The sequence below is a fragment of the Lolium perenne genome, chromosome 4 (assembly GCF_019359855.2).
Source record: "Lolium perenne isolate Kyuss_39 chromosome 4, Kyuss_2.0, whole genome shotgun sequence".
NCBI lineage: Eukaryota > Viridiplantae > Streptophyta > Magnoliopsida > Poales > Poaceae > Lolium > Lolium perenne.
In genome coordinates this window covers 28406585-28432185 of record NC_067247.2, presented here as the reverse complement: position 1 = coordinate 28432185, position 25601 = coordinate 28406585, and the positions used below count along the sequence as shown (strand labels likewise).

The 25601-nt window shown below is 42.9% G+C and overlaps 1 protein-coding gene and 2 pseudogenes across 2 annotated transcripts; 1 reads left to right on the top strand and 2 right to left on the bottom strand.

Moving 5' to 3' along the window:
* The first annotated feature begins 54 nt into the window (after window positions 1-54).
* Window positions 55-8884, top strand: LOC127292015 (uncharacterized). 2 transcript variants are annotated; one of them, XM_051321363.2, is made up of 17 exons: window positions 55-184; window positions 1848-1980; window positions 2966-3115; window positions 3234-3350; window positions 3419-3503; window positions 3788-3896; window positions 3999-4066; window positions 4161-4283; window positions 4377-4923; window positions 5037-5352; window positions 5684-5887; window positions 5987-6047; window positions 7275-7391; window positions 7668-7781; window positions 7861-7947; window positions 8201-8268; window positions 8501-8884. In XM_051321363.2, exons 2-16 carry the CDS (start codon window positions 1877-1879, stop codon window positions 8225-8227), a joined length of 2229 nt encoding a protein of 742 aa, XP_051177323.1. In that variant the 5' UTR covers window positions 55-184; window positions 1848-1876; the 3' UTR covers window positions 8228-8268; window positions 8501-8884. The 2 variants fall into 2 exon arrangements, with proteins under 2 accessions (XP_051177323.1, XP_051177324.1); XM_051321364.2 differs by having other exon boundaries at window positions 8498-8884.
* Window positions 8885-10313: 1429 nt separating this feature from the next.
* LOC127346645 (uncharacterized) lies at window positions 10314-11650 on the bottom strand (annotated as a pseudogene).
* A 552-nt stretch (window positions 11651-12202) lies between these two features.
* Window positions 12203-16207, bottom strand: LOC127346643 (uncharacterized; annotated as a pseudogene).
* Window positions 16208-25601: the final 9394 nt, after the last annotated feature.

The window sequence follows — 25601 nt, the reverse complement described above, 5'->3', positions numbered from 1 at the left end:
TAGACGCTCGCGGGAGAATGTAGACTCGGCCTCTCTTCCCTACCGCGTGGAGGCCAACTCTCTCTTTCCTCCCTCCCCATATCTCTCTCTCTCGCCCGACCTAGCTGCCCCTCCGTCGCCCCCCTCCCCCATCCGCTCCCCCGGCGGACGGCGCTCCGGCCGCCGCGCCTCCTGCTCCGCCGAGGTACTCCCCCGCCTTCTCCCCCACGATTATGCCCTCCCCCATGCACGTCTACGCCCGCTTTTGCTTTTTCGTTCTCGCCAAATTGATGCGCTGGATCTGAGCTGCTGCCGCCGCCCCGGCCGTCCAATTCCGGCGGAAACTCGCTGCGATGCATCGTTGACGATTGCCGGGTGCTTGCTGCTTGCCCCCTGGGTCGAAGTTGGGAGGGAATTGGCCGGGTTGCGGCGGAAGCTTGGATTGCTCAAGGAATTGGTTGGCGCCTCTATTTGCTTGCTTAGGGAATTTGCAGGGGCGGTGATCTCCGCAATTCTGCTACGCCCACTATACAATTTGCGTACAACATAGGATTCTCTGCGTAGCACTGCTTTCATTCACCCTTGGTTCATCCCCTTTTCTGCTTCAAGCATCGATGCTCATTTCTTACTCGGCGCCGAGCCGCGTTTGCCTCTCTTGACGGCCCGCTGCGGAGCTACTCGTCTGTGCTTGCTTTGGGCACCTGTAAATTATACTAGCACGAAAAATCCTAGAATCAAGTGAGTCCAGCCAAAATCCATGCGCAGGAAATTCTCTAAATAGAAAAGCCCACTCGTGGTGCTAGGTTCCTCTATTTCTGTGTTGACAGTGTATGTATTTTAACCTGATTAGTAAATTCTAGAATATCCTATGGTAATATGTAGCCTTAGAGCCCCCTGCCGATGCTTTTATCCTTGGTTTAATTCCTTTCGTTGGTGACCGTGGTTGTATTGGAACTCCGAGCATCGGCGTTCATTTCTTATTCCTTGGTGTTCAACCGTGGTCGTCTCTCTTAGCGGTTCACTGCAGAGCTATTGATCTACTCTGCGTTGAACAACTTAGTTCTACTGCTAGGTAAATTCATAAAATTAAGTCCAGCCAGATCCATAGACAGGAAGCTATCTAAGGAGAAAAGCTCAGTTGAGGGTATAGGTCCTTAAATGCCTAAAGCAGAAGCGCCGTTCCAAGAAATAGCAGGTCCAAAAGGAAAAAAATATAGCGAATGAGTCACTCTGTTTAGAGTTGTGATGAAATGGTACGCACTATAGCTTGATATTCTCGGCTGTTGTGATTACTTTTTTTTTTATTTCCCAATATTGATCATATCATATTACTCTGATGATCTAAAAATTTAATATCTATATCAACATATTTCAACAAGGTAGCTAACTAATGAACTATCATCCTACAAATTATGATAGTTCGTACTGTCCAATTGTCCATGTCTAGTTGGGCTCTGCATGGACATTATATGTATTTGTCTTTTCTGTTCGTTATTGATTTGTAGAATATCGTACCAGCCTTAGGGCCTAGCTACCAAGTGTATGCCCGCGCCACCTTAGGTCAGCTTGTGAGTGGATAAGATGATGCCCTAAATCTGATGTGATATCTTTACCTCTTTTACCCACTTTTGTACAGTAGAAGATGGGCTGTATAAATAAGGATATAGTGTCTGACTCTGGCCACTCCTTCCATGTTAATTTCGTTGAACTGTGCAGCTTCTCACATGTTAGTTTCTTATGATTCTCGAGTTAGCATTCCAGTGAGACCCAAGTTGTTTTGCTGAAGCATCATCCTAAAAACCGTTCCCCTTAACTTCTGCTCTTTCATAGAATTCGATCAGTATCTAAAATTATTGTTTGGTGGGCAGTTTAATTTTAGGCGAATATAGGACTGAAAATGGATGAAAATTGGGTAGAAGACTCGAAACGTAGTTCTGCTGCGGCATCATTCTCTGGGTCAGTCCCTAGTCAAACCACTTCACCAAGAAGATTGAGGCAAAGGTAAATAGTTCTTCATTCTATTGTTATCTATTTGCATTTTTGGCTAGACAAGTTAGCCCCTCGCACAAGAATTTAACAAATACGAACTAGTAGTTTTATTGAGAGCAAGCGTCAATTCAGTTGCTAAAAGAAGTTGCATGTTGTGGATCGACGTATATGTTCAGTTCTGTAACTTCTGATTGCATCTCGTCAACCAATGTTTCACGAATGTGCAATATTTGACATAGGAACAGAGTTGAGTTTACTGAGTTTGATGGTCACTTCAGAGTTTCGTTCGTTTTTATGTTTTTAATGATTAATTTCTAGCAATTTTCACTATTAGACAAAAATCACTATGGAACAATATTTATAAGATTCCAGGAAATCATCCGCAGGTTAGCACAATAGGTTCTGGCATGGTGTGAGGCCGCTGATTGTATTGAAAACAAAATCAGAAAAAAAGGAGTGCTAACCCTACATGCTCAGTCAGATGAACTGCTGTTAAGTATACACTTTGCAGAAATGTCAAAAGTGGCTAGTGTCACAAATTGGTGTATTTTTGGAACTAGTTTTGCAAGCTATGGCATAAGAATTTATGCTTAGCAAGGTTTAGTGCAATACTGGTCTTAAATGTCACCAGAGTAAAAGCCTGGTTTTGTGACCTAGGAACTTGCACATTTGCTAATGCCGACTCATGAGAATAGATGCCCTGCTAGGCATCTATCCTTTTCAAAAGGTGGCTTAGTTGCTAGTGTCGACCTATGATTTTACCTCCAGTATTGTTAATGCCATGGTATTTTGCTGCTAGTGTCATTGGATATGGCCTGCTAGGGTGATCACATGATGCTATTCTACATGGCTCCTGTAATCAATTCTATGGAAAAAAAACTGCATTAGACCTTTTTGTGAATATTGTTGCAAGAATCACTTAGATAAAGTTCGCTGGTAGTATTGTATTAACATTGCCACTAATTGAATATAACCTTTGCATTGTCCATATTATCAGAAACATATTTCATCTATTAAGTCACCGGGAGGTGTCTCCTCGAACAAAGCACCAAGCTAAAAGGCATTGGAATAAGCCTCCTACTAGTGGCGCTGGTTTCACAGAGTTAAGATATTTGGCAACAGATCCTAAACATGATTTATTTTCGTGGTAAGTAATCTCTCTTTTCACCTAAATGTTTCTGTATTGACTCCTGGGCTGCAAACTTATACGTCTGATCTGACGTTTTCTGTCCACTGTCTGATATTTCTAAACTTGCTGTGCACAGGGCAGAATCACAATCCTTGCATCGCTGGTCTGCAAAGTATTGCCCTCTTATGCCACCCCCTAGGTCAACTATTGCAGCTGCATTCAGTTCGGATGGGAAAACACTTGCATCCACACAGTAAGTTTATTGCCCAACTGAATATATGAACTAAACATAGTTATGTAAACTAACTCTCTTTTCTCCAGTGGTGACCATACTGTTAAAATAATCGACTGCCAAACTGGGAAATGTTTGAAAGTGTTGGGTGGGCATCGACGCACACCTTGGGTGGTATGTTCTTCCTTGACTGGCACAATTTTGTAGCGTGTTTTGATAGGGATTAAGCTATTGATTATAGGGCCCTAATAGCGATGTGGTAAAGTGTTTTTTATAATCATTCATCCAAGAAGTACCACTTTTGTCTTTTTCATGCCTGTATTGCATATTCTCCACTTAACCACATACTTCTGGAGTCTTTTCATAAGTAAATTAGGAAAATGGAGTGTAATAATTTACAGTTCTGTTTATCGCTAGAATCTCAGAACCATGTTTATTAAGGTGTTGTTCTGTTGCAGGTTAGATACCATCCATTACATTCTGACATACTTGCCAGTGGGAGTTTGGATCATGAAGTCCGTCTTTGGGATGCCAACACCTCAGACTGTATTGGATCTCAGGACTTCAGTAATATCCTTTAAATAGTCTCTAGCTCCATGTGTCATTGTTAGCTTCTGTCAATTGGCATTTCTAAAGCAACACTAATTTCCTGTTATGTTCCGTTGACAGGTAGGCCAATTGCATCCATTGCATTTCATGCAAGGGGGGAGATTCTGGCAGTTGCATCAGGTCACAAAGTAGGACTCCTAGTGTTGAACTCTAGCTAAATATTCTGTATGTAATTGTTATATGAACAGCTAATAAAATAACTTTACCTAATTTATGTGTCAGTTGTACATATGGAACTACAATCGGCGAGGGTCGGAAGCCCCGACCATTATATTAAGAACTCGCCGTTCGTTGAGAGCTGTGCATTTTCATCCTCATGGTGCTCCATATCTTCTAACGGCAGAGGTAGAAATGTAGAATACAAATATCCTTTACACTGCATTTATGCGTTCATGTTATATGTTTTTTTTGTTAACTCATATGCACCTTAAATTTCAGGTTAACAATCTTGACTCTGCAGACTCACAGCTGACCCACGCAACATCCACTGGCTATTCAAACTATCCCTCGGCTTTGTTTTTTGCAAACATCAACTCTAGAGGCTATCCACATCTTGAGTCTAACATGTCATCACCTTGCCTAATTTGGCCTGCATTCCTCAGGGATGATGGAAGTCTATATATTCCTCGTAATGACTTGGCTAGTGGTTCAACCAATGCGCAGCAGAGTTCATCATCAGATGCTGAAAACCAGCAGTCTGACCAGTTTGTAACCCCTATGGATGTATGTCCAGGGGAACCATCAATGTCTAATGATGTTCAAATGCCTTCCACGAGCAACAGTGTGCCATTACCTGCAATAGCCAGGCCTTCAGGATCTGCTGTTCATCGTATGCCAGGGAATTCATTTACCACTAGTGGGTTAGATGTTCAAATGTTTCTAAGAAATTCAGAGGGTGGAAATCACCATCACGACCTCTTCAGTGACTCGCGTAGCTGGGAACTGCCTTTTTTGCATGGTTGGTTGATGGCCCAAAGTCATACAGGTTTGCACCCTGCAATTCCGAATAATACTGTCCTTAAAATCCTAAGGCTTGGTGGTATTACCATGGCTAACTTTACTAGGAAATCATAATGCATGAATTGTTTGAACATCCAGGCGCTTCTTCATCGATCCCGATTTCCACTGGCAGTGCTAGAGGATCAAATCGACACTATGCCTCACGCCCTCATGCTTTGGCCTCTGTACCTGGGATTGGGAGTCCACAGCTGGGTCCACAAATTGATGAAGCTGAGGCTCATGCTGCCTCCTTAGGTGTTGGATCAGAACTTACAACCTCACTATTTTCTGCTGGGGCTGCTGAATTACCATGTACAGTGAAGCTTAGAGTATGGCGGCATGATATCAAGGATCCATGTGGTACATTACAACTCGGGGCGTGCTGCTTGACAATCTCTCATGCTGTTCTTTGCAGGTGATCCATTGTGCTTTGGTTTCTTTTGTTCTCTTTCCTGTACAAGATAAGCTGTTAGTTCTCTTCCTGTTGTCAATCAATGTCATTACTATTGTACATACAGAGATGGATCTTTACTCCATTCGAACCTCATTTATGAACTGCTACATAACTAATGGTAGCAACAACTGGTGCATATTTAGTAATGCTACAGAACAGTTGTAAATAGGATTAGGATGCTATATTTATGAACATATGTTATATTTGGTCGACTCACCTAAGGGCAACCATGCTTTTATGTTGAACGGACTTGGCACTTCTCTACTTACTCATAAATTATTATTTGTTGCAGTGAAATGGGTGCCCATTTCTCCCCTTGTGGACGGTTTCTCGTAGCTTGTGTTGCATGCTTGCTGCCTCAAACAGAAGGTGACCAGGGTAGCCAATTACCTGTGCAGTACGAGTCTACAGGAGCTGGAACATCACCAACTCGTCACCCACTTCCCTCTCATGGAGTTATTTATGAGCTTCGGGTTTATTCTCTCGAGGAGGCAACGTAATTTTTCTCACTGTTGACTGTTCTATTACACAGTTTATTTTTTATTAACCTAAATGGTCTCCTGATTTTGAAGTTGTGAATGTGTTTTCCTTGCAGATTTGGAGAAATTCTCACATCAAGAGCAATAAGGGCGGCCCATTGTTTAACTTCCATTCAGGTTATTTTCTTCACTTCTGTTTCTGTGTGTTCGTATCTATTTGTTTTCTGTTGAGAAAAGAATTTGCAGTTTGTATCAGGAATTCAGGATGCAAGTGGGCCTATGTTGAGTGCCCAAATTGGCCACGTTAGTATAATAGTATAGGTTTAGAGGGTGCACAGTTGCCGCATAATCACTGCCTGCAAGGTTATCATGCCTCACTTCACACGCGTGAAAGGCAAGCCAAAACTCAGAATAAGCCACATGATACAGTTATTTAGTCCTTTTAACTACGAGCAAACAAGAATCCTTTCTCCCGTTTCTCAAAAACACAAACAAGAATCCTTTCTCCCGTTTCTCAAAAACACAAACAAGAATCCTTGTCAGAGGATAACAGAGAAGAAATACAGAACAATTGAACACATGACAAGCAGCAAACAGCCCTGTTCTTTAACTCCAAAGATTTCTCCCATCTCTTGCGTGACTTCTTCCTCTCTTCTTTTTCGCCTCCCTACTCTCGTTCTTGGTTCTGCACCCAGCAAGCACAAGAGCAAATCAAAGAAAACTAACTAACATTACATGGAAAGCACATAGTATTTCAGTAAGAGTTCTCTTTTAATACCGGCACGGACGATTTAGCACATATGGTTTCTTCTCCTTTTGTTAAGGTAGCTTACTGCAGGTATGTGAAGATATACTGAATTATAATTTAACCGGAATTTGGTTTTGTATGCACACACAGAAGCTTGAGAACGATAGTGCTGTCCATATCCATAACCTTTCTGGTAGATTCTTCTATTCTTTATGACACAATCAGGTAGTCATACCAAGTTACCAACTAGATTTGGTCTAGGTGATGTGATTAGATATGCGCTTACTTTTTTTTTCCATTGCCATAGTACTAATTATTACGAAAGCGGAGCTGTTTGCATGGTCCTACTAAGCAATATCTCAAGCTTTTTCATTTTCAATTCCCATATTAACTGCGTAGGACATATGCCGTTAGAAAAACCTCTGTTTGATGAGTTGTATGCAGTGTACTGCCATGCAGTGTGTCCAGGATATGTGGGAGCTCAGCTATTGGCCCAAAAAAATGGGAAAATACCATTTTCATCTTCAGTTCCAGTATTGGAATTTTTTAATCAGATTTTTGTTCTGCATCGCCTTATGCATTCCGGACCTACCCTGGAAATATAAGGCTTAATTCTCACAATGTAATCTAAGCTTAATGCCTTTTCTGTGATGCAGTTCTCACCTACATCAGAACACATACTGTTGGCATATGGCCGTCGCCATAGCTCGCTGCTTAGGAGCATTGTTATGGATGGGGAGACAACTGGAGTCCCTGTATATACTATCTTGGAGGTACGTATGATTAACACACCCCATGGTATAGGTTGCACATCAGTGACGATACCTTCCAAACAGCTTTTCCATCTACGATTATGTCTCGTTCACGTCTTCCCTGTACGTATGATAAATTGACTATACCTTTTCTTGAGGCAATAGGCTGCCTGTCCTGGCATTACAGTTAAACATATCTTTTTTATACTTGGTATTCAAAACCATTTTCTATTAATAGTTCATAACTTCGAATGTCCTGGCTATGATGTAATCTCATTGTTCTTTCCATTATTTTAGGTTTACAGAGTTTCGGACATGGAGCTGGTAAGAGTTCTTCCTAGTGCTGAAGATGAAGTCAATGTTGCCTGCTTTCATCCTTCCCCTGGAGGTGGTCTTGTTTATGGGACTAAGGTGAATCAACAACTAGATCATCAATGAAGGTGGTGTATTATTTGCACCTACTGATGTTTCCACTGGTTTTGAACTATAGGAAGGGAAGCTCAGGATCCTGCAACACAATGGTGCAGATGCTGCAAGCATGGGGCTGAATTGCTTTATCGAGGAAAATATGCTTGAGGTAGCATGCTCCCTTCCAAACAGCTTTTCCATCTATGATTATGTCTCGTTCATGTCTTCCCCGTGTCAGTCTGGATAAGGCTTGACATGCTCCTTGTGTGGGGGTATGTTAAGGAAGTTGTAGAAACCTGAGGTGTTTGTTCTGAACGTATCTTCAGTATCTCGCCCTAGTGTTGAATGTAACTGCCAGGGATGCTCTTTGACCACTTGTGTTTGTTTTGATTAACATGATATAACTTTGTTCTACCTTGCAGGTTCAGAGGTATGCATTGGAAGGCTGAATGATCTTTTGCATCATGAGCTTGTATGCCTGCCTTCTCTGGTAAGTACCGCTTACCTACAATTTGTTTTATGTTTGTTTAGCTGTTGTAGTTGCATTCCTGATCTCAAGCATTATCCCGTTAACTTATTGGATTTAATATTTAGTTTATTTGTTTTCTTGGTGTTGGAGTCTACAATGAAAACTTTATTTCATGAAGCTTGTCATCAACTTTTTTGCTTTTTGAGTGACTTGGTGATATATGACTGAAAAAGATGATTGTCTGCCGTAGCAGGAACTTTTGTCTGCAAGCTCCATTTTGGTTCAGGAGAGCCTCAAGGACTAGAACACAAAATCTCTTGAGCCACCTCCTACTAAATCATGTCATGGCAGATGATTCTTCACAAGTTTGTTCAAGTTCAACAAACTGATCTATTGCTGCTTCCAGAGATTGCAGCAGGCCGGTTCTAATGGTGTATCATTTTGTAACTCTTGTTAACTCAGGTCCGTGCACAGGCGGTGTGAAGATGTAAATTGGCACGGCCACCGATGCTGTCAAGTTTCCACGACCATGTAATTATGAAACTGTACATGTAATATCCAATCAGCTTAACAACAACTGCTGTTGTATTTCAGAAAGTTCGCAATCAGTTTAACACAACCCCTTTCAAGTTTCAAATGTGTGCTCATCGCCGTGTACTGCCCTGATGCCAATGTTTTGCACTTTTCCAGTAGCAAATCTTTGTATTGTGTCAACAATTAATTTTCTGCTTTGTTTGTTTAGGAGATGCTTTTGCTTAATTTTCTGCATAAGCTGAGGGGTATAAAGTTAGTCATGAATCATGCTTGCTTTTGGTCTTGTTCCTTGGCTTCACATCACTAAGTCAAGGTTTTTATCAGGGAGGGGAGAATATTGTTTTACTAACGGTGTCATCTCACGAAGAACGAACGATTCATTCACTGTAACTGTAGACATAGCTGTAGTTCAGATCCTCTACTTTCACTGTAATCAGTTTATAAGTTACAAACTTAAAATAAGACACCAGAAGCAACTTTTCTTTAACAATAATCAGAAGCAAGTTGAGTCGAAGATTGAACGTCCCTTGGTGATTGGCATGGTACATTGGTACCACCAGACATAGCTCGTCTGAAATACGCTCAATGAGCAAGCAAGCTTTTTATGAGCAATAAAGCGGTTTATTATGCTTTCTGCTACATTGTCCAGTATCTACGTTGAAAATTTGAACAAGTCAATTAGCAAAACAACTAAATGGTTTCCTGTGGAATGATGATGAAAAATATATATGTCCACACGCCAAACAGTTCCAACTCTAGTCCTGAACACCCTTTCGTGCGCAACAGTAGACGACCGTTCTTCTGTGCTTGTAATATGGTTTGCCATGTGCCAGCATCTTGTGCCACCACTGGAGAATTTTTTTTTTTTGAGAAAACATTCCTTACAAGTGAAATTTCATACAAATACCCAGAGAACTAGGCAAATTTGGGGAAATCAGGCATTTCACCACACAGTGTTGCAACCATGGCACCGCCGGGAAAAAGATGTGCTAACACCACATAATGGTTCCCAGCTTCATCTTTACTGATTGCAGCTGAACTCTGAACTCTTCACGGACTCTTCATTCATGCAGTCCTGGGATTAGTCATCTCCAGAGCTTCGTATCACAAAGGCGCATCCATGCCCGTAGATGTGCAGCTGCAGCAACGTCTCCACATGGTGGAACCCTGACAACAAAAGCATAGAATTTCAGCCTACAATTGTTAGCATAATACCATAAGACAGAAAGTTACTGTGATCTATGATAGAACAACACAACCACAATATCAACCAATTTGATGATTACACAAGGTGCTAGTATTAGAGATGCACACAACATTAAGCTGGATTCACTAACCCTTCAAACAGTAATGTACTCACGGCTGGGCAAACATAGGGCAATCACATTATACCATAGAAACATCCATCTTAAATACCATACAAACATCTTAAACCTCACTAATCCTCATGTATAGGGCCAAACAAGAAAAATCAAAGGCTCTAAGCAACTAAAAACATATGGAAACTATAACTGATCCAAAAGAGCACAGGATCAGTTGGGAGCTACATTCGCACATGCCGTATATACATTGGCAAACTTGAGCAGGGCTAGCAGCTTAAAAGAATAGAACCCTAACCTGTTGGAGCACATTGCTGAGAAGTTGAAAGGCGTTGATGTAGTCCCCTCCTTGATTGCATTGAACCCATTGTCGACCAACTGTTGAACCTGCTCTACTGTTTTCTCCTCCCCTCTTTCCTCTTGACCACCTGCAACCTCAGTAGCATTCAACAACAAAGGCAGGTCATGGTGCCTATTTCCGTGCACAGGAGTGTAGAAGGTGACAACCGGAATCAAACGACAGGGGCCACAATCGTCGCACACCTTCTTCACCCGCTCCGGCCGTAGTTCGATCGCGAAGAGGCCTGCAACCGTGTTGAGGAAGATGACATTTGCTCCCTCGGCAAAGCCCAACACGAGCACCCCAGCAACACTCGAGAGAGCACCAACCGGGAGCAACTTTTCCAGGTCGATGACACAGCTCACTACCCATTGCGCATCAGCATCGTCGCTTGCAACCATTGACCATAGATTGAGACGTGGATTGAAGCCTTCAGTTAGCTCGTTAACACCCAATTCACCATCATCCGCTAGCATGAGGGTACATCCCTCCTCTGGTGCCTCGAACACACTTAGACTATGCCTGGCCCAGTCGAACTCCACGATCAACCCAGTGGCAGACATGAATAGAGCAGAGATGTACCAACGAGCACGCTCGAATAATACTGGAAGTCCATGGCGAGCTCGACATGCGTCGAGGCTGGTTTGCCCCAGGTGCCTGTCTCGGACGAGTATACACACGCTGACGTGAGATACCCCTCGTCGTCACTGTCGTACTCAGACTCAGACTCGGGGGATTCCGTGAAGACGAAGACGACATGGAAGGGACCCCCATGGCAGTCGCGGTGGTCGCACGCGTCCGCTACGCAGAACACGGCCACGGTCGGGTTGGTGCAATTGGATGCCGCGGTCGCGTAGCTGCAATCGATCGTGGCAGGCAACGACACACGGAGATGTTATTGTCTACATTAGGTAGTATCGCAAAGAGGCCAGCAACCGTTATTGGGAAATGACATTTTCTCCCTCGGCAGAGCCCAACACGAGCAACCAAGCACTACCCATCGTGCATCAGTGCTGTCGCTTGCGTCCATTTACATAAAATAGAGCAGAGATCTCCCGATGAGCACGCTTCAATAATACTGGAACTCCATGGCGTACTCAAAGCGCGTCAGGGTTCTCGGACGAGTATACAGACGCTGACGTGACATGCTCGTCGTCATCATAGCCAGAGGATTTCCTGAAGACGAATACCACGCGGTAGGGACCCCCATGGCAGTCGCCGTGGTTGCACGCGTTTTACTTAGATATTTGCTTAGACACAGTTTTGTTTAGATATTTGCTTTCTGTAACACTGCTGAAAAGTCTTTTTCATAGTTATAAGCCCGTAATATATCTGCAAGGCTTATATTACATGTAGAATTTAAACCAGTGCTTGATACCCATTGGGTCAGCAAGGCCACATGATTTACTTGAAATGGGTCGACCCATGTCTCCTAAAGTTGGCCCTGGGGTGGGGCTAGGTCCTAGGCTAGGGCTGGGTTGGCCCATTCCCATTTTGAGGTTATAACATAAGGCAGAAAGTTGTTGATAGAACAGGACAACTACAAATATTCCAATAACTAATTTGATGATACAAGGCGATAACTTCGTCATGTTGACTGCATTTTCTAACAACTTTCTAGGGTTTGAGAAGATTATGACGTACTACACAAACAAACTGCTGAGTGGTGAGATATTTGTAACTAGCTAGCACTGGGAAGGCATATAACATTTCTCAAATAGGATAGCACCTATCCCTCCAGCAACTGCAATTTGGTACAATGCTAATCACAATAAGCATTCCACAGTAGCTGATCCTGGTGCTTATTCCGGGACAAAGGGGTGTAGAAGCCGACAATTGGAACCAATTGGTGGAAGCCATTCTTACCGCACACCTTCCTCACCCGTTGGGACAGTAGCTCGATTGTGAAGAGGCCAACAACCGTGTCAACGAAAATGGCATCTGCTCCCTCAGCAAAGCCCAACACGAACATACTAGTTGTTGCATTCACGAGAGCTTCAACTGGGAGCAAATTGCCCAGGCCGATTAACCCGGCTCAGTACCCATTGTCCATCAGTGTTGTCACTCGTCTCCCTTGACCACAACTTGATGTGTGAATCCAAGTCTTGGATAACTCCCAACCCTCCATCCTCTGCTAGCATGAGGCTAAACATCTCTCGATACTCGTAGTCTGGTGTGTCTGGTGTGTCGATAACAGCCAGTTCATTCCTTTGAAAGTTATACTCGAGGATCGCCCTCCCGTTGGACATGAAGTAGACCAGCGACCTCCCAACGAGCACAGAGGAAAAATCTCCGAAGTCCATCCCGAACTCGCAGTGCATCGGGGTCAGCTCGCCCCACGTTTCAGTCTCCGACGAGTATACACATCCCGACGTGACATACTCCTCGTAGTCGTCATTGTGTGGATCGACGGTGAAGACGAAGGCCACGCGGAAGGGACCTCCGTGGCAGCCGTGGTGGTCGCACCCAGCCGCTGCGCAGAACACGGCCGCGCTCGGGTACATCAGCATGTCCGCATCCATGTTCCCGAACGCCGCGGGCACCGGTACGCGCAGCTGAGCGCCTGTGACTGGCTCCCACACGAGGAGTCCCCTGGTTTCGCAGATCTTGGGCTCGGTGACGAAGAAGGCGCGGCCGTGGCGGCAGTCAAGGGCCCGCCAGATCCGGCGGTCCGGAGCGGCGAGGGAGAAGGCTGAGGCGGTGGTGGGAACGAAGTTGGGGATACGCTTGTGACTCCAGTCGTGGAGGAAGCCGAGCACGGGGGCTGTGCCGTGGAGCTCGGGGAGGCGGCGGCGGAAGCTGGGGTGGGAGACGGCGCAGCCCCAGGCCTTGCAGACGAGGGAGGCGCGTAGGAGTAACGCTGGTTCGTCGGGAGGGAGGCGGAGCAGGATCTCTTCCACGAGGTCGACCGGGAGCGCCGGTGGCGAGGCGTTGTGGCCTGCCGCCGCCGCACAACCTCCACCTTTGCCATGAGCAGCATCGTCCGTAGCCAGGCTACCACGCCTCCACCTCCGACTCCACCTCCCCGGTCGAGAGCTCCGACGAGGAGTTGGAGGACGACGAAAGCAGCGACAACGTCCTCGATGCGGCCAAGGACGTGAAGTTCATGTCTGACGCGGAGCGGGAAGCAGAGGAGGAGCGGGCAGCCCACGCGACGTTCGACGCCGAGATGAAACGCCGTAGGGAGAGGACGACTCCTCCGACATCTCATGGTCATCTGATGATCCTGATGCGTCTACCCCGGAGGAGAGGGTGGCAGAGCAGAGGCCGTTATTCGACTCCTTCGAGACGCTCAAAAGGTCGAGGATGCCGCGAACGAGACGCTCTGGCGGCGCCTGCTAAAGGATGTGGCGGCGCACCGAGCTCTAGAGGTCGCACGGCGGGCGGAAGACAAGTAGACGAGGGAGAGACGCAACAACGGGGCCGGGCCGTCGGGCAGCAAGTAGCCTAGGGCTTGTATATACTGTAGTTTGTACTACATTATGCTTTTTAAATATTATTGGAAAATAAAAAATGGATCACCCCACTGGGAGCACACCCAGATGGAAATGAACGCGCTATCAAAATATGTCCGCGGGGAGACGTAAACGGACGCGCGACCACTTTTGGACGTCTGATATGCGTCGTCCCGTTGGAGATGCCCTGAGAGCCGCTTTCCTGCAAGTGGTCCTGTGTTTGAACGACAAATTTCAAACCTCATTTACCCCAAAAATAATTCAAACCTCATTTCTGAAAATTTCGTGGCCGCCTCCACTTTGTATTTCGTCTGGGCTGCCGCGGCCCCATTCTATTTCGTCGTCGTCGAGCTCCCCACGTGCTATTCCGTGGCCACCTCCACTTTCTACCGGCGCTGTCGTGCAACACACGCAGAGTCGACTGGCCTTGGTCGTGGCGGTGGACGCCGGCGAAACCACGCGGCTAGGCTCTAGCCCCAACGCGATCGTGGATAACGACCCTGGCATGCCTGGAAACGCGTCGAACATCGTCCAGCGAGATCCTCACCCTCGATGCGACTCCGCGCGGCCTCCTCGGAATCACTAGACACGGCCCCACACGATGCGTCGGTGGAATCACTAGACACGACCCTAGCCTGCTACGGCCCCACCACCAGCCAAAGCGTGCAGTGGCAATTAGATATATAAATAGATTGATGTGAGAAGATATGTCATAAGATGTGTCGTGCCATATGCATGCTCGCCGGCGATACGTCCAACACACTATGTCACGTCAGATTTTTCCAGGCACTCTGTTAGAGGCAGTTTTGCAAAGTGTCCGGGAAAATCATCTTTTGAGGCATTTTTTGCAAAGTGCGGGAAAAGAGAAGATTTTTTGAGGCATTTTTGCAAAGTGCCTGAAAAGATCATATTTTCTGGGGCGTTTCAAAAGTGCCAGGAAAGATCATATCTTACAAGGCAATTTTTCATAGTGACTGCAAAGATATGATATTCTCAGGCACTTTAGAAACTGCCTGCAAAGATATGCATGATCTTCTCAGGCACTTTGGAAACTGCCTGCAAAAATCAGTGCAATAACTTCATAATAGTTAACAGTTCATAATATAGCAAAAATCAGTGCAATAACTTGTAGCAGTTCATCTTATAGCAGTGCACAAAAGAACCATACAGTTCATAATACTTAACAGTCCATACATTAGCTGATACGTAATTAACAGTCCATACTTACTAAAAGGTCCATACAGTTAACATCCCAACTTCACGAAAATTACAAAAGAGGCTAGAACAATGGCATTTTAGTTGCCAAGAGGGAGAATAACAAGCCTGAGCCTAGCTTGAGCATCTTGGAACCTCGTACCTAGCTGATCTCTAAAACTGAAAACACAGATTTGTCCCCTCATCAAGTTGAATGCATGCACTACTTCCTTCCATCCAGTTGTCATGATTGCACTTCCTTTCTTCCCAATCTTCATCCAGACATACATTTGTTGCTCGCTCCGGTTGCAGTTCACAACAACCTGGATAGGAACTTGTAGGTAGTTGTTGAGGTAGTCAACATAGAACTTATGTCCAAAAACCTGTAAAGTAAGATCCAATCCAAGTTATAAATCAAGATTCTATCCTTGCACTACATCAAGTAAATACCACATACAATACTTGAGGAGGATAGATTACTGATCAAACAGAAATACAGTTAGATACATGATACATGACAGAAAGAAGGAACATACCATCTGACATCTATTGTTCATGACTGTGATTTTTGTCAATTTGAGCACATAGTGTTTGATTGGTGGATATGGGTAGTCTCTTGCTTGCTGGCTCAGTATTTGAACTTGACTAGGATTCATCCTCATATAGTTTCCAAAGATGGAGTACTTATCAAAGCGACGACGCCTTCCAATATCAGGCGCTACATGCATTCATAAATATTTGGTCACATATAGGTAGAAAGCAGCTGTATTTTGAATGTTCAAGTAAGCTAGATGTTGTAAGTAATCATGAAGATTAGTACCTCTAGCCATGTACTCTGGGAGTGCAACTTTCAGCTCATCTTCTTCCTCATCATCGCTGCTGCTAGAGTCACCGTCGACGCTACTCATATCATCATCGGAACTGCTGCTGTTACTATCGCCATCACAAGTGCACATGTCATCATCGAAACTGCCGCCTTCACAACTGCACATGTCACCATCATCATCAGTAGGGATAATGTCAGTGTCATCTTCACTAATGATGTCTTCATCATCGGTGAAGGTGTCACTGGCATCATCTCCACTGCTGATGTCAATCACATCCACATTGTTTGCCATAGTGTCCCTGAAACCTGTAAACCATCATCATCAGTAAGCTAAGCAATATTCAGTATCTAGGTTAGTAGCAATTACAAGTGCATAGCAATATTCAGTGGAATCGCAGTGTAAGAACATGATTTTAGTCTAGCTGAATCATGCCATGGAAAGACACATCACTGAATCATAAAGCAATATTCAGTAAGGTAGGCTAAACAAATTCAATAGAAACTGATAGTATTGTTATCATATTGCGCATACATCGACATTACTATTACCAAAATGTTGTTTTCCCTCACCATTCTACAGGATGGTAAGTACTTCATGACATACATAAGCATTAAAATATGATCGACAAATCACAATGTGTATATAGCATTATGTAAGTTAAATAGCAGAAGAGTTACACAATGGATACTCGAACAAATAAAGAGGAAAGACTTGAGTGGGGGGAGGTAAACCGCAATATACAGCATAACCAAGAGGACATACTGCCAGTGAAAGACCAAATTTCTGGCTAATGGTTAATAGATGGAAAAACTAACAGACTATTTAAAAGGATCCACAAAGTGAATATTACCAAGGAACACCCAAGATCAGGTGACTAGGGGCAGATATCACCAATGGATAATTTCATTACACTTATCAAGTAAATCTCCACGGCATTAACAGAACCAAACAAACATCAGCGCAAGTTACCATTGGAGACCACCAATTAATTCGTGAAAGGTTTGACCGTGGTTATTAATTCGTGGTGACTAAATAGAAGAGGAATAGCAAATGATGAATGTCGGCAAACCACAGATGGTTTTTCAACAAGCAACGCAATAATACCGAATCTGAATGTCAAGCTATGACTACCGAAAATAAAATGGGAATTTGGTTTACTTGGAATACCACGAAACTAGTAGCCGTGGACAGCTAGTACCAATGCGGGGCAACCACGAATCAAGCGAGAAATATTCAGTAAGGTAGACGAGGATTCTCCAGCATATACACATGAATCAGACACCAAGCCAAGTACTACATCTAATTAATCACCAATCAACGGCTAGGAGAATAAGAGAAGGCTTGCATGTTGATGAGACTCAACCTAAACCAGACCTTCCACATGCACCCTACTATATGAGTTCAGATACAAAGAAAGTATTCTGCACAATCATTAAGCATGCTAGGTTCACTGATGGACATGCCTCGAACTTGTATGACAAGGTTAGCATGGAGGAGAAGAGACTTATAGGTCTTAAAACCCATGACAGTCACATTATAATGCAAGACCTGTTTCCCTTGGCTATCAGTAGAAGTCTGCCAGAAACTGTTGCTATGCCCTTGGTACAACTAAGCAACTATTTCAAGATTGTGTGTGCAAAGGTTATCAATGTTGTTGAGGTACAAAGATGGAAGCTGTCATTCCAGAAATAATGTGCCAGTTAGAGAAAATATTTCCTCCAACCTTTTTCGACATAATGGAGCATCTAACTATCCATCTAGCAACGAAAGTTAGACTTGCTGGACCAGCACAATTTAGGGACATGTGGTCACCTGAGATGTTCATAGGAAATCTCAAGAATAAGGTGCATACTATGAGTCACCCCGAAGGGTCAATAGCAGAAGGTTACGTATTTGATGAAAGCATGACATTTTGTTCTAGGTATCTACATGGTGCAAACACAAAACTGAACCGTCCTGCACGTCACAATGGTTCCATGCCAACAAACAATTCCAATTCTGACTATTTGCTGAAAATTGGACGTCCTTTGTCTACATTTACTGTTGGTGAATTAGATCATGTGTCATGGACATAATCACAGCGATATGTGCTCTTCAACTATCCGAAGATCAGTAGCTACACACAGAAGCACCTACAAATACTATATGGTGCTAAAAACAAGAAGACAAGAAGATATGTGGAATCAGCCCACCATAGTAACTTTCACACATGGTTTGCAGATCATGTAAATGCAGAAATTGAGAAAGGGGTTGAATTTCATGAAGAAGTGTTCCTCTTAGCTCAGAAGCCATACATGATGGTAAAGAAGTACAACAGCTACTCTATAAATGGGTGCCATTTCCATACGAGTAAACATGGTCAAGGCAAGTCCACGCAATGTGATGGTGTATCACTGTGTGCAAAGACTTCTAGCTACTCCAGTGCCAAATATAAAAATTCAGCCCTAGGAGATGTTCAATATTATGGCAGAATCGTATAAATTATTGAACTGAACTATTCAAATAAAAGACATGTGGTTCTATTCAAGTGTGATTGGATTAGACCTATCGGAGTAAAGAGGGACGACAAATTTGGAATAACTCTAGTGAACTTCAATCATTTGTATGATGCAAGAGATATATCTTCGGAACCATTTATACTTGCAAGTCAAGCCAAGCAAGTCTATTATGTGCAAGATCCTACAGAACCTCAATGGCATGTCGTCGTGTCTCCTCCAGTTAGGGATTACTTCGATATGAAATCCAATAATGATAGTGATGATGAAAACTAGGTTAGTTGGTACAGTAAGAACCAATAGTTTATTTGTTGAGAGGTCCAATCATTATACTAATTTGCTCTTATTACTTGCAGGTCCAAAAGAATTGTTGGACACACAAGTATTTCCAAGTTTCCTAAGTTTAGCTGCAAATAATGGAAGCTATAATTTCCCTCTCCAAGTAAGTTGAATGCAAGCCTATTATTATTCAGCCAGAATAGCAATGTATTATAATGCTTGTATTTTCAATCCAGAATGACACAATGTATGATGAAGAAAATGAGGAAACACAAGGTCACGAATCACATCATGAAAGTGAAGAAGAAAATGAGGAAACGCAAGCTAACCCCATGATGAATGTTTCAACACCAGGTTATAGTATGTTCTTAGAGCACTATAGTAGAATTGTTGGACACACAAGTATTCTCTGCGCTTGCTTACTGATTTAAGTTATGTACTTTGTGTATTTGTTTAAGCAAAGAAAAAAAGAGGTGAAAGAGGGCCTACTAAGCTCAAGAGATTTTGGCTTGAATATGATCCAAATGCCAAGGTAAACCTGGTGTTCAACCACCTTGGACAGCCATGTGGTCCCAAGACTAGCAGGCTGACGAATTTCATTGGAAGCTTGGCTAAAGGGAAGGAGATATCACTAGCATACACGATCTGGAGTCAGGTGCCCAAGTATGATAAAGAGAAGTTGTGGAACACAACAAAGTTTTTTTTTCATTATTCTTGAATCTATGAAGGCTTGGGTATTGAGTTCTGCTACTAAAAAGTGGAAGGATTTCAAATGCTATCTAAAGAGCAAGCACTTCGATAATGAATTGACTATGAGCCAGAATATTGCAAAAGGGTGTTGATACGTCCAAAACGTATCTACTTTCCCGAACACTTTTGCTATTGTTTTGCCTCTAATTTGTGTATTTTGGATACAACTAACACGGACTAACGCTGTTTTCAGCAGAATTGCCCTGGTGTCTCGTTTTTGTGCAGAAATTCAACTTTCAGGAAAATCCCCGGAATTTATGTTGAAGGGCTTATTTTTCCAGAAGATTCACGGAGCCAGAAGGGCAGGCCTGGGGGAGGCCCAGGGCCCCCACACACTAGGCCGACGCGGCCTGGAGGGGGGGCGCGCCGCCCTACTGTGTGGCCCCCTCGGCCAGCCTCTGACGCCCCCCTCTGGACTACTTAAGGGTTTCGATCTAAAAACGCGAGACGAGAAGTTGAAGTCGCCAAAAACCATCCAGTACGCCGCCACCGTCGCGAAACTCCGTCTCGGGACCAGAAACTCCGTTCTGGCACTCCGCCGGGACGGGGAATTGGAGGAGATCATCGCCATCATCACCACCGACACCTCTCCATCGACCAGCCATGTTTCCCCCATCCATGTGTGAGTAATTCCCCCGCTGTAGGCTGAAGGGGATGGTAGGGATTGGATGAGATTGGTCATGTAATAGCATAAGATTGTTAGGGCATAGTGCCTAGTATCCGTAATTGGTACTTTTATGATATTGTTGCAACTTGTTATGCTTAATGCTTGTCACTAGGGCCCGAGTGCCATGATCTCAGATCTGAACATGTTATTGTTTCATGATGATATGCATTGTTTTATGATCTTACCTGCAAGTTGTATACACGTATCATTGTCCGGAACCCGAGGCCCCAAAGTGACAAGAATTGGGACAACCGGAGGGGAAGGCGGTGATATGAGGATCACATGTGTTCACGGAGTGTTAATGCTTGATGCGTGCAGTTAACACACGTTCGTTGGGAACCCCAAGAGGAAGGTGTGATGCGTACAGTAGCAAGTTTTCCCTCAGTAAGAAACCAAGGTTTATCGAACTAGTAGGAGTCAAGGAACACGTGAAGGTTGTTGGTGACGGAGTGTAGTGCGGCGCAACACCAGGGATTCTGGCGCCAACGTGGAACCTGCACAACACAATCAAAGTACTTTACCCCAACGTAACAGTGAGGTTGTCAATCTCACCGGCTTGCTGAAAATAAAGGATTAACCGTATAGTGTGGAAGATGATGTTTGTTTGCGAAGAACAATAAAGAACAATTGCAGTAGATTGTATTTCAGATGTAAAGAATGGACCGGGGTCCACAGTTCACTAGTGGTGTCTCTCCCATAAGATAAATAGCATGTTGGGTGAACAAATTACAGTTGGGCAATTGACAAATAAAGAAGGCATAACAATGCACATACATATATCATGATGAGTACTATGAGATTTAATCAGGGCATTACGACAAAGTACATAGACCGCTATCCAGCATGCATCTATGTCTAAAAAGTCCACTTTCAGGTTATCATCCGAACCCCTTCCGGTATTAAGTTGCAAACAAAAGAAAATTGCATTAAGTATGGTGCGTAATGTAATCAACACAAATATCCTTAGACAAAGCATCGATGTTTTATCCCTATTGGCAACAGCACATCCACAACCTTAGAACTTTCTCACATCCTTTGTCCTGCATTCAATGGAGGCATGAACCCACTATCGAGCATAAATACTCCCTCTTGGAGTTACAAGTATCAACTTGGCCAGAGCCTCTACTAGCAACGGAGAGCATGCAAGAACATAAACAACATATATGATAGATTGATAATCAACTTGACATAGTATTCAATATTCATCGGATCCCAACAAACACAACATGTAGCATTACAAATAGATGATCTTGATCATGATAGGCAGCTCACAAGATCTAACATGATAGCACAATGAGGAGAAGACAACCATCTAGCTACTGCTATGGACCCATAGTCCAGGGGTGAACTACTCACACATCGATCCGGAGGCGATCATGGCGATGAAGAGACCTCCGGGAGATGATTCCCCTCTCCGGCAGGGTGCCGGAGGCGATCTCCTGAATCCCCCGAGATGGAATTGGCGGCGGCGGCGTCTCTGGAAGGTTTTCCGTATCGTGGCTCTCGGTACAGAGGGTTTCGCGACGAAGGCTTTAAGTAGGCGGAAGGGCGGAGTCGGAGGGCTGACAAGGGCCCCACACGCTAGGGCGGCGCGGCCCCACCCTTGGCCGCGTGGCCCTAGTGTGGCGGCGCCTCGTCACCCCACTTCGTGATCCCTTCGGTCTTCTGGAAGCTTCGTGGAAAAATAAGACCCTGGGCGTTGATTTCGTCCAATTCCGAGAATATTTCCTTTGTAGGATTTCCGAAACCAAAAACAGCAGAAAACAGCAACTGGCTCTTCAGCATCTCGTTAATAGGTTAGTGCCAGAAAATGCATAAATATGACATAAAGTGTGTATAAAACATGTAGGTATCATCATAAAAGTAGCATGGAACATAAGAAATTATAGATACGTTTGAGACGTATCAAGCATCCCCAAGCTTAGTTCCTACTTGCCCTCGAGTAGGTAAACGATAACAAGGATAATTTCTGAAGTGACATGCTATCATAATCTTGATCAATACTATTGTAAAGCACATGAGATGAATGCAGCGATTCGAAGCAATGATGAAGACAATGAGTAAACAAATGAATCATGTAGCAAAGACTTTTCATGAATAATACTTTCAAGACAAGCATCAATAAGACTTACATAAGAGTTACTCATAAAGCAATAAATTCTTAGTAGAAAGCTTTGAAGCAACACAAAGGAAGATATAAGTTTCAGCAGTTGCTTTCGACTTCAGCATATATATCTCATGGATAATTGTCAACACAAAGTAATATAACAAGTGCAATAGGTAAACATGTAGGAATCAATGCACGCAGTTTACACAAGTGTTTGCTTCTGAGATAGAAAGAATAGGTAAACTGACTCAACAATAAAGTAGAAGAATGGCCCTTCGCAGAGGGAAGCATGGATTACTATTTTTGTGCTAGAGCTTTTCATTTTGAAAACATAGAAACAATTTTGTCAACGGTAGTAATAAATCATATGTGTTATGTATAAGACATCCTATAAGTTGCAAGCCTCATGCATAGAATACTAATAGTGCCCGCACCTTGTCCTAATTAGCTTGGATTAACATGGATTATCATTGCATAGCATATGTTTCAACCAAGTGTCACAAAGGGGTACCTCTATGCCGCCTGTACAGAGGTCTAAGGAGAAAGTTCGCATTGGATTTCTCGCTTTTGATTATTCTCAACTTAGACATCCATACCGGGACAACATAGACAACAGATAATGGACTCCTCTTTTAATGCATAAGCATTTAACAACAGATAAAATTCTCATAAGAGATTGAGGATTAATTGTCCAAACTGAAACTTCCACCATGGATCATGGCTTTAGTTAGCGGCCCAATGTTCTTCTCTAATAATATGCATACTCAAACCATTTGATCATGAAAATCATCCTTACTTCAGACAAGACGAACATGCATAGCAACTCACATGATATTCAACAAAGGTAAAAGTTGATGGCGTCCCCAGAAACATGGTTACCGCTCAACAAGCAACTTATTAAGAAATAAGATACATAAGTACATATTCTTCACCACAATAATTTTTAAGGCTATTTTCCCATGAGCTATGTATTGTAAAGGCAAAGAATAGAATTTTAAAGGTAGCACTCAAGTAATGTACTTTGGAATGGCAGCGAAATACCATGTGGTAGGTAGGTATGGTGGACACAATTGGCATGGTTTTTGGCTCAAGGATTTGGATGCACGAGAAGAATTCCCTCTCAATACAAGGCTAGGCTAGCAAGGTTGTTTGAAGCAAACTCAAGTATAAATGGTACAGCAAGACTCACATATGAACATATTGTAAGCATTATAAGACTTTACATCGTCTCCTTGTTGTTCAAACACCTTAACCAGAAAATATCTAGACTCTAGAGACCAATCATGCAAACCAAATTTTAACAAGCTCTATGTAGTTCTTCATTAATAGGTGCAAAGTACATGATGCAAGAGCTTAAACATGATCTATATGAGCACAACAATTGCCAAGTATCAAATTATTCAAGACATTATACCAATTACCACATGCAGCATTTTCCGTTTCCAACCATATATCAATGAACGAAGTAGTTCAACCTTCGCAATGAATATTAAGAATAAAGCTAAGAACACATGTGTTCATATGCAACAGCGGAGCGTGTCTCTCTCTCCCACACAAAGAATGCTAGGATCCGATTTTATTCAAACAAAACAATAATAAAAACAAACAGACGCTCCAAGTAAAGTACATAAGATGTGACTGAATAAAAATATAGTTTCACTATAGGTGACCTGATAAGTTGTCGATGAAGAAGGGGATGCCTTGGGCATCCCCAAGATTAGATGCTTGAGTCTTCTTGAAATATGCAGGGATGAACCACGGGGGCATCCCCAAGCTTAGCTTTTCACTCTTCTTGATCATATTGTATCATCCTCCTCTCTTGACCCTTGAAAACTTCCTCCACACCAAACTCGAAACAAACTCATTAGAGGGTTAGTACATAATTGAAAATTCATATATTCAGAGGTGACATAATCATTCTTAACACTTCTGGACATTGCACAAAGCTACTGAAAGTTAATGGAACAAAGAAATCCATCAAACATAGCAAAACAGGCAATGCGAAATAAAAGGCAGAATCTGTCAAAACAGAACAGTCCGTAAAGACAAATTTTTCTGGGGCACTTAACTTGCTCAGATGAAAATGCTCAAATTGAATGAAAGTTGCGTATATATCTGAGGATCGCGCACGTAAATTGGCAGATTTTTCTGAGTTACCTACAGAGAATTCTACTCAAATTCGTGACAGCAAGAAATCTGTTTCTGCGCAGTAATCCAAATCTAGTATTGACTTTACTATCAAAGACTTTACTTGGCACAACAATGAAATAAAATAAAGATAAGGAGAGGTTGCTACAGTAGTAACAACTTCCAAGACTCAAATATAAAACAAAAGTGCTGTAGTAAAATAATGGGTTGTCTCCCATAAGCGCTTTTCTTTAATGCCTTTCAGCTAGGCGCAGAAAGTGTGAATCAAGTAACATCAAGAGATGAAGCATCGACATCATAATTTGTTCTAATAATAGAATCATAAGGTAACTTTATTCTCTTTCTATGGAAGTGTTTCATACCTTTCTTGAGAGGAAATTGATATTTAATATTACCTTCCTTCATATCAATGGTAGCACCAACAGTTCGAAGAAAAGGTCTTCCCAATATAATGGGACAAGATGCATTGCATTCAATATCCAAGACAACAAAATCAACGGGGACAAGGTTATTGTTAACCGTAATGCGAACATTACAAATCCTCCCCAAAGGTTTCTTTATAGCATTATCAGCAAGATTAACATCCAAATAACAATTTTTCAATGGTGGCAAGTCAAGCAAATCATAGATTTTCTTAGGCATAACAGAAATACTTGCACCAAGATCACATAAAGCATTACAATAAAAATCATTGACCCTCATCTTAATGATGGGCTCCCAACCATCTTCTAACTTCCTAGGAATAGAAGTTTCAAGTTTTAGTTTATCTTCTCTAGCTTTTATGAGAGCATTTGTAATATGTTTTGTAAAGGCCAAATTTATAGCACTAGCATTGGGACTTTTAGCAAGTTTTTGTAAGAACTTTATAACTTCAGAGATGTGAAAATCGTCAAAATCTAAACCATTATGATCTACAGCAATGGGATCATTGTCCCCAATATTTCGAAAAATTTCAGCAGTTTTATCACAAACAGTTTCAGCAGTTTCATCAGTTTCAGGCAGTTTTGCACGCTTTGCATTAGGAGTAGAAACATTGCCAACACCAATTATTTTACCATTGATAGTAGGAGGTGTAGCAACATGTGAAGCATTATCATTACTACTGGTGGTAATAGTCCAAACTTTAGCTACATTATTCTCTTTAGCAAGTTTTTCGTTTTCTTCTCTTTCCCACCTAGCATGCAATTCAGCCATCAATCTAATATTCTCATTAATTCGAACTTGGATGGCGTTTGCTGT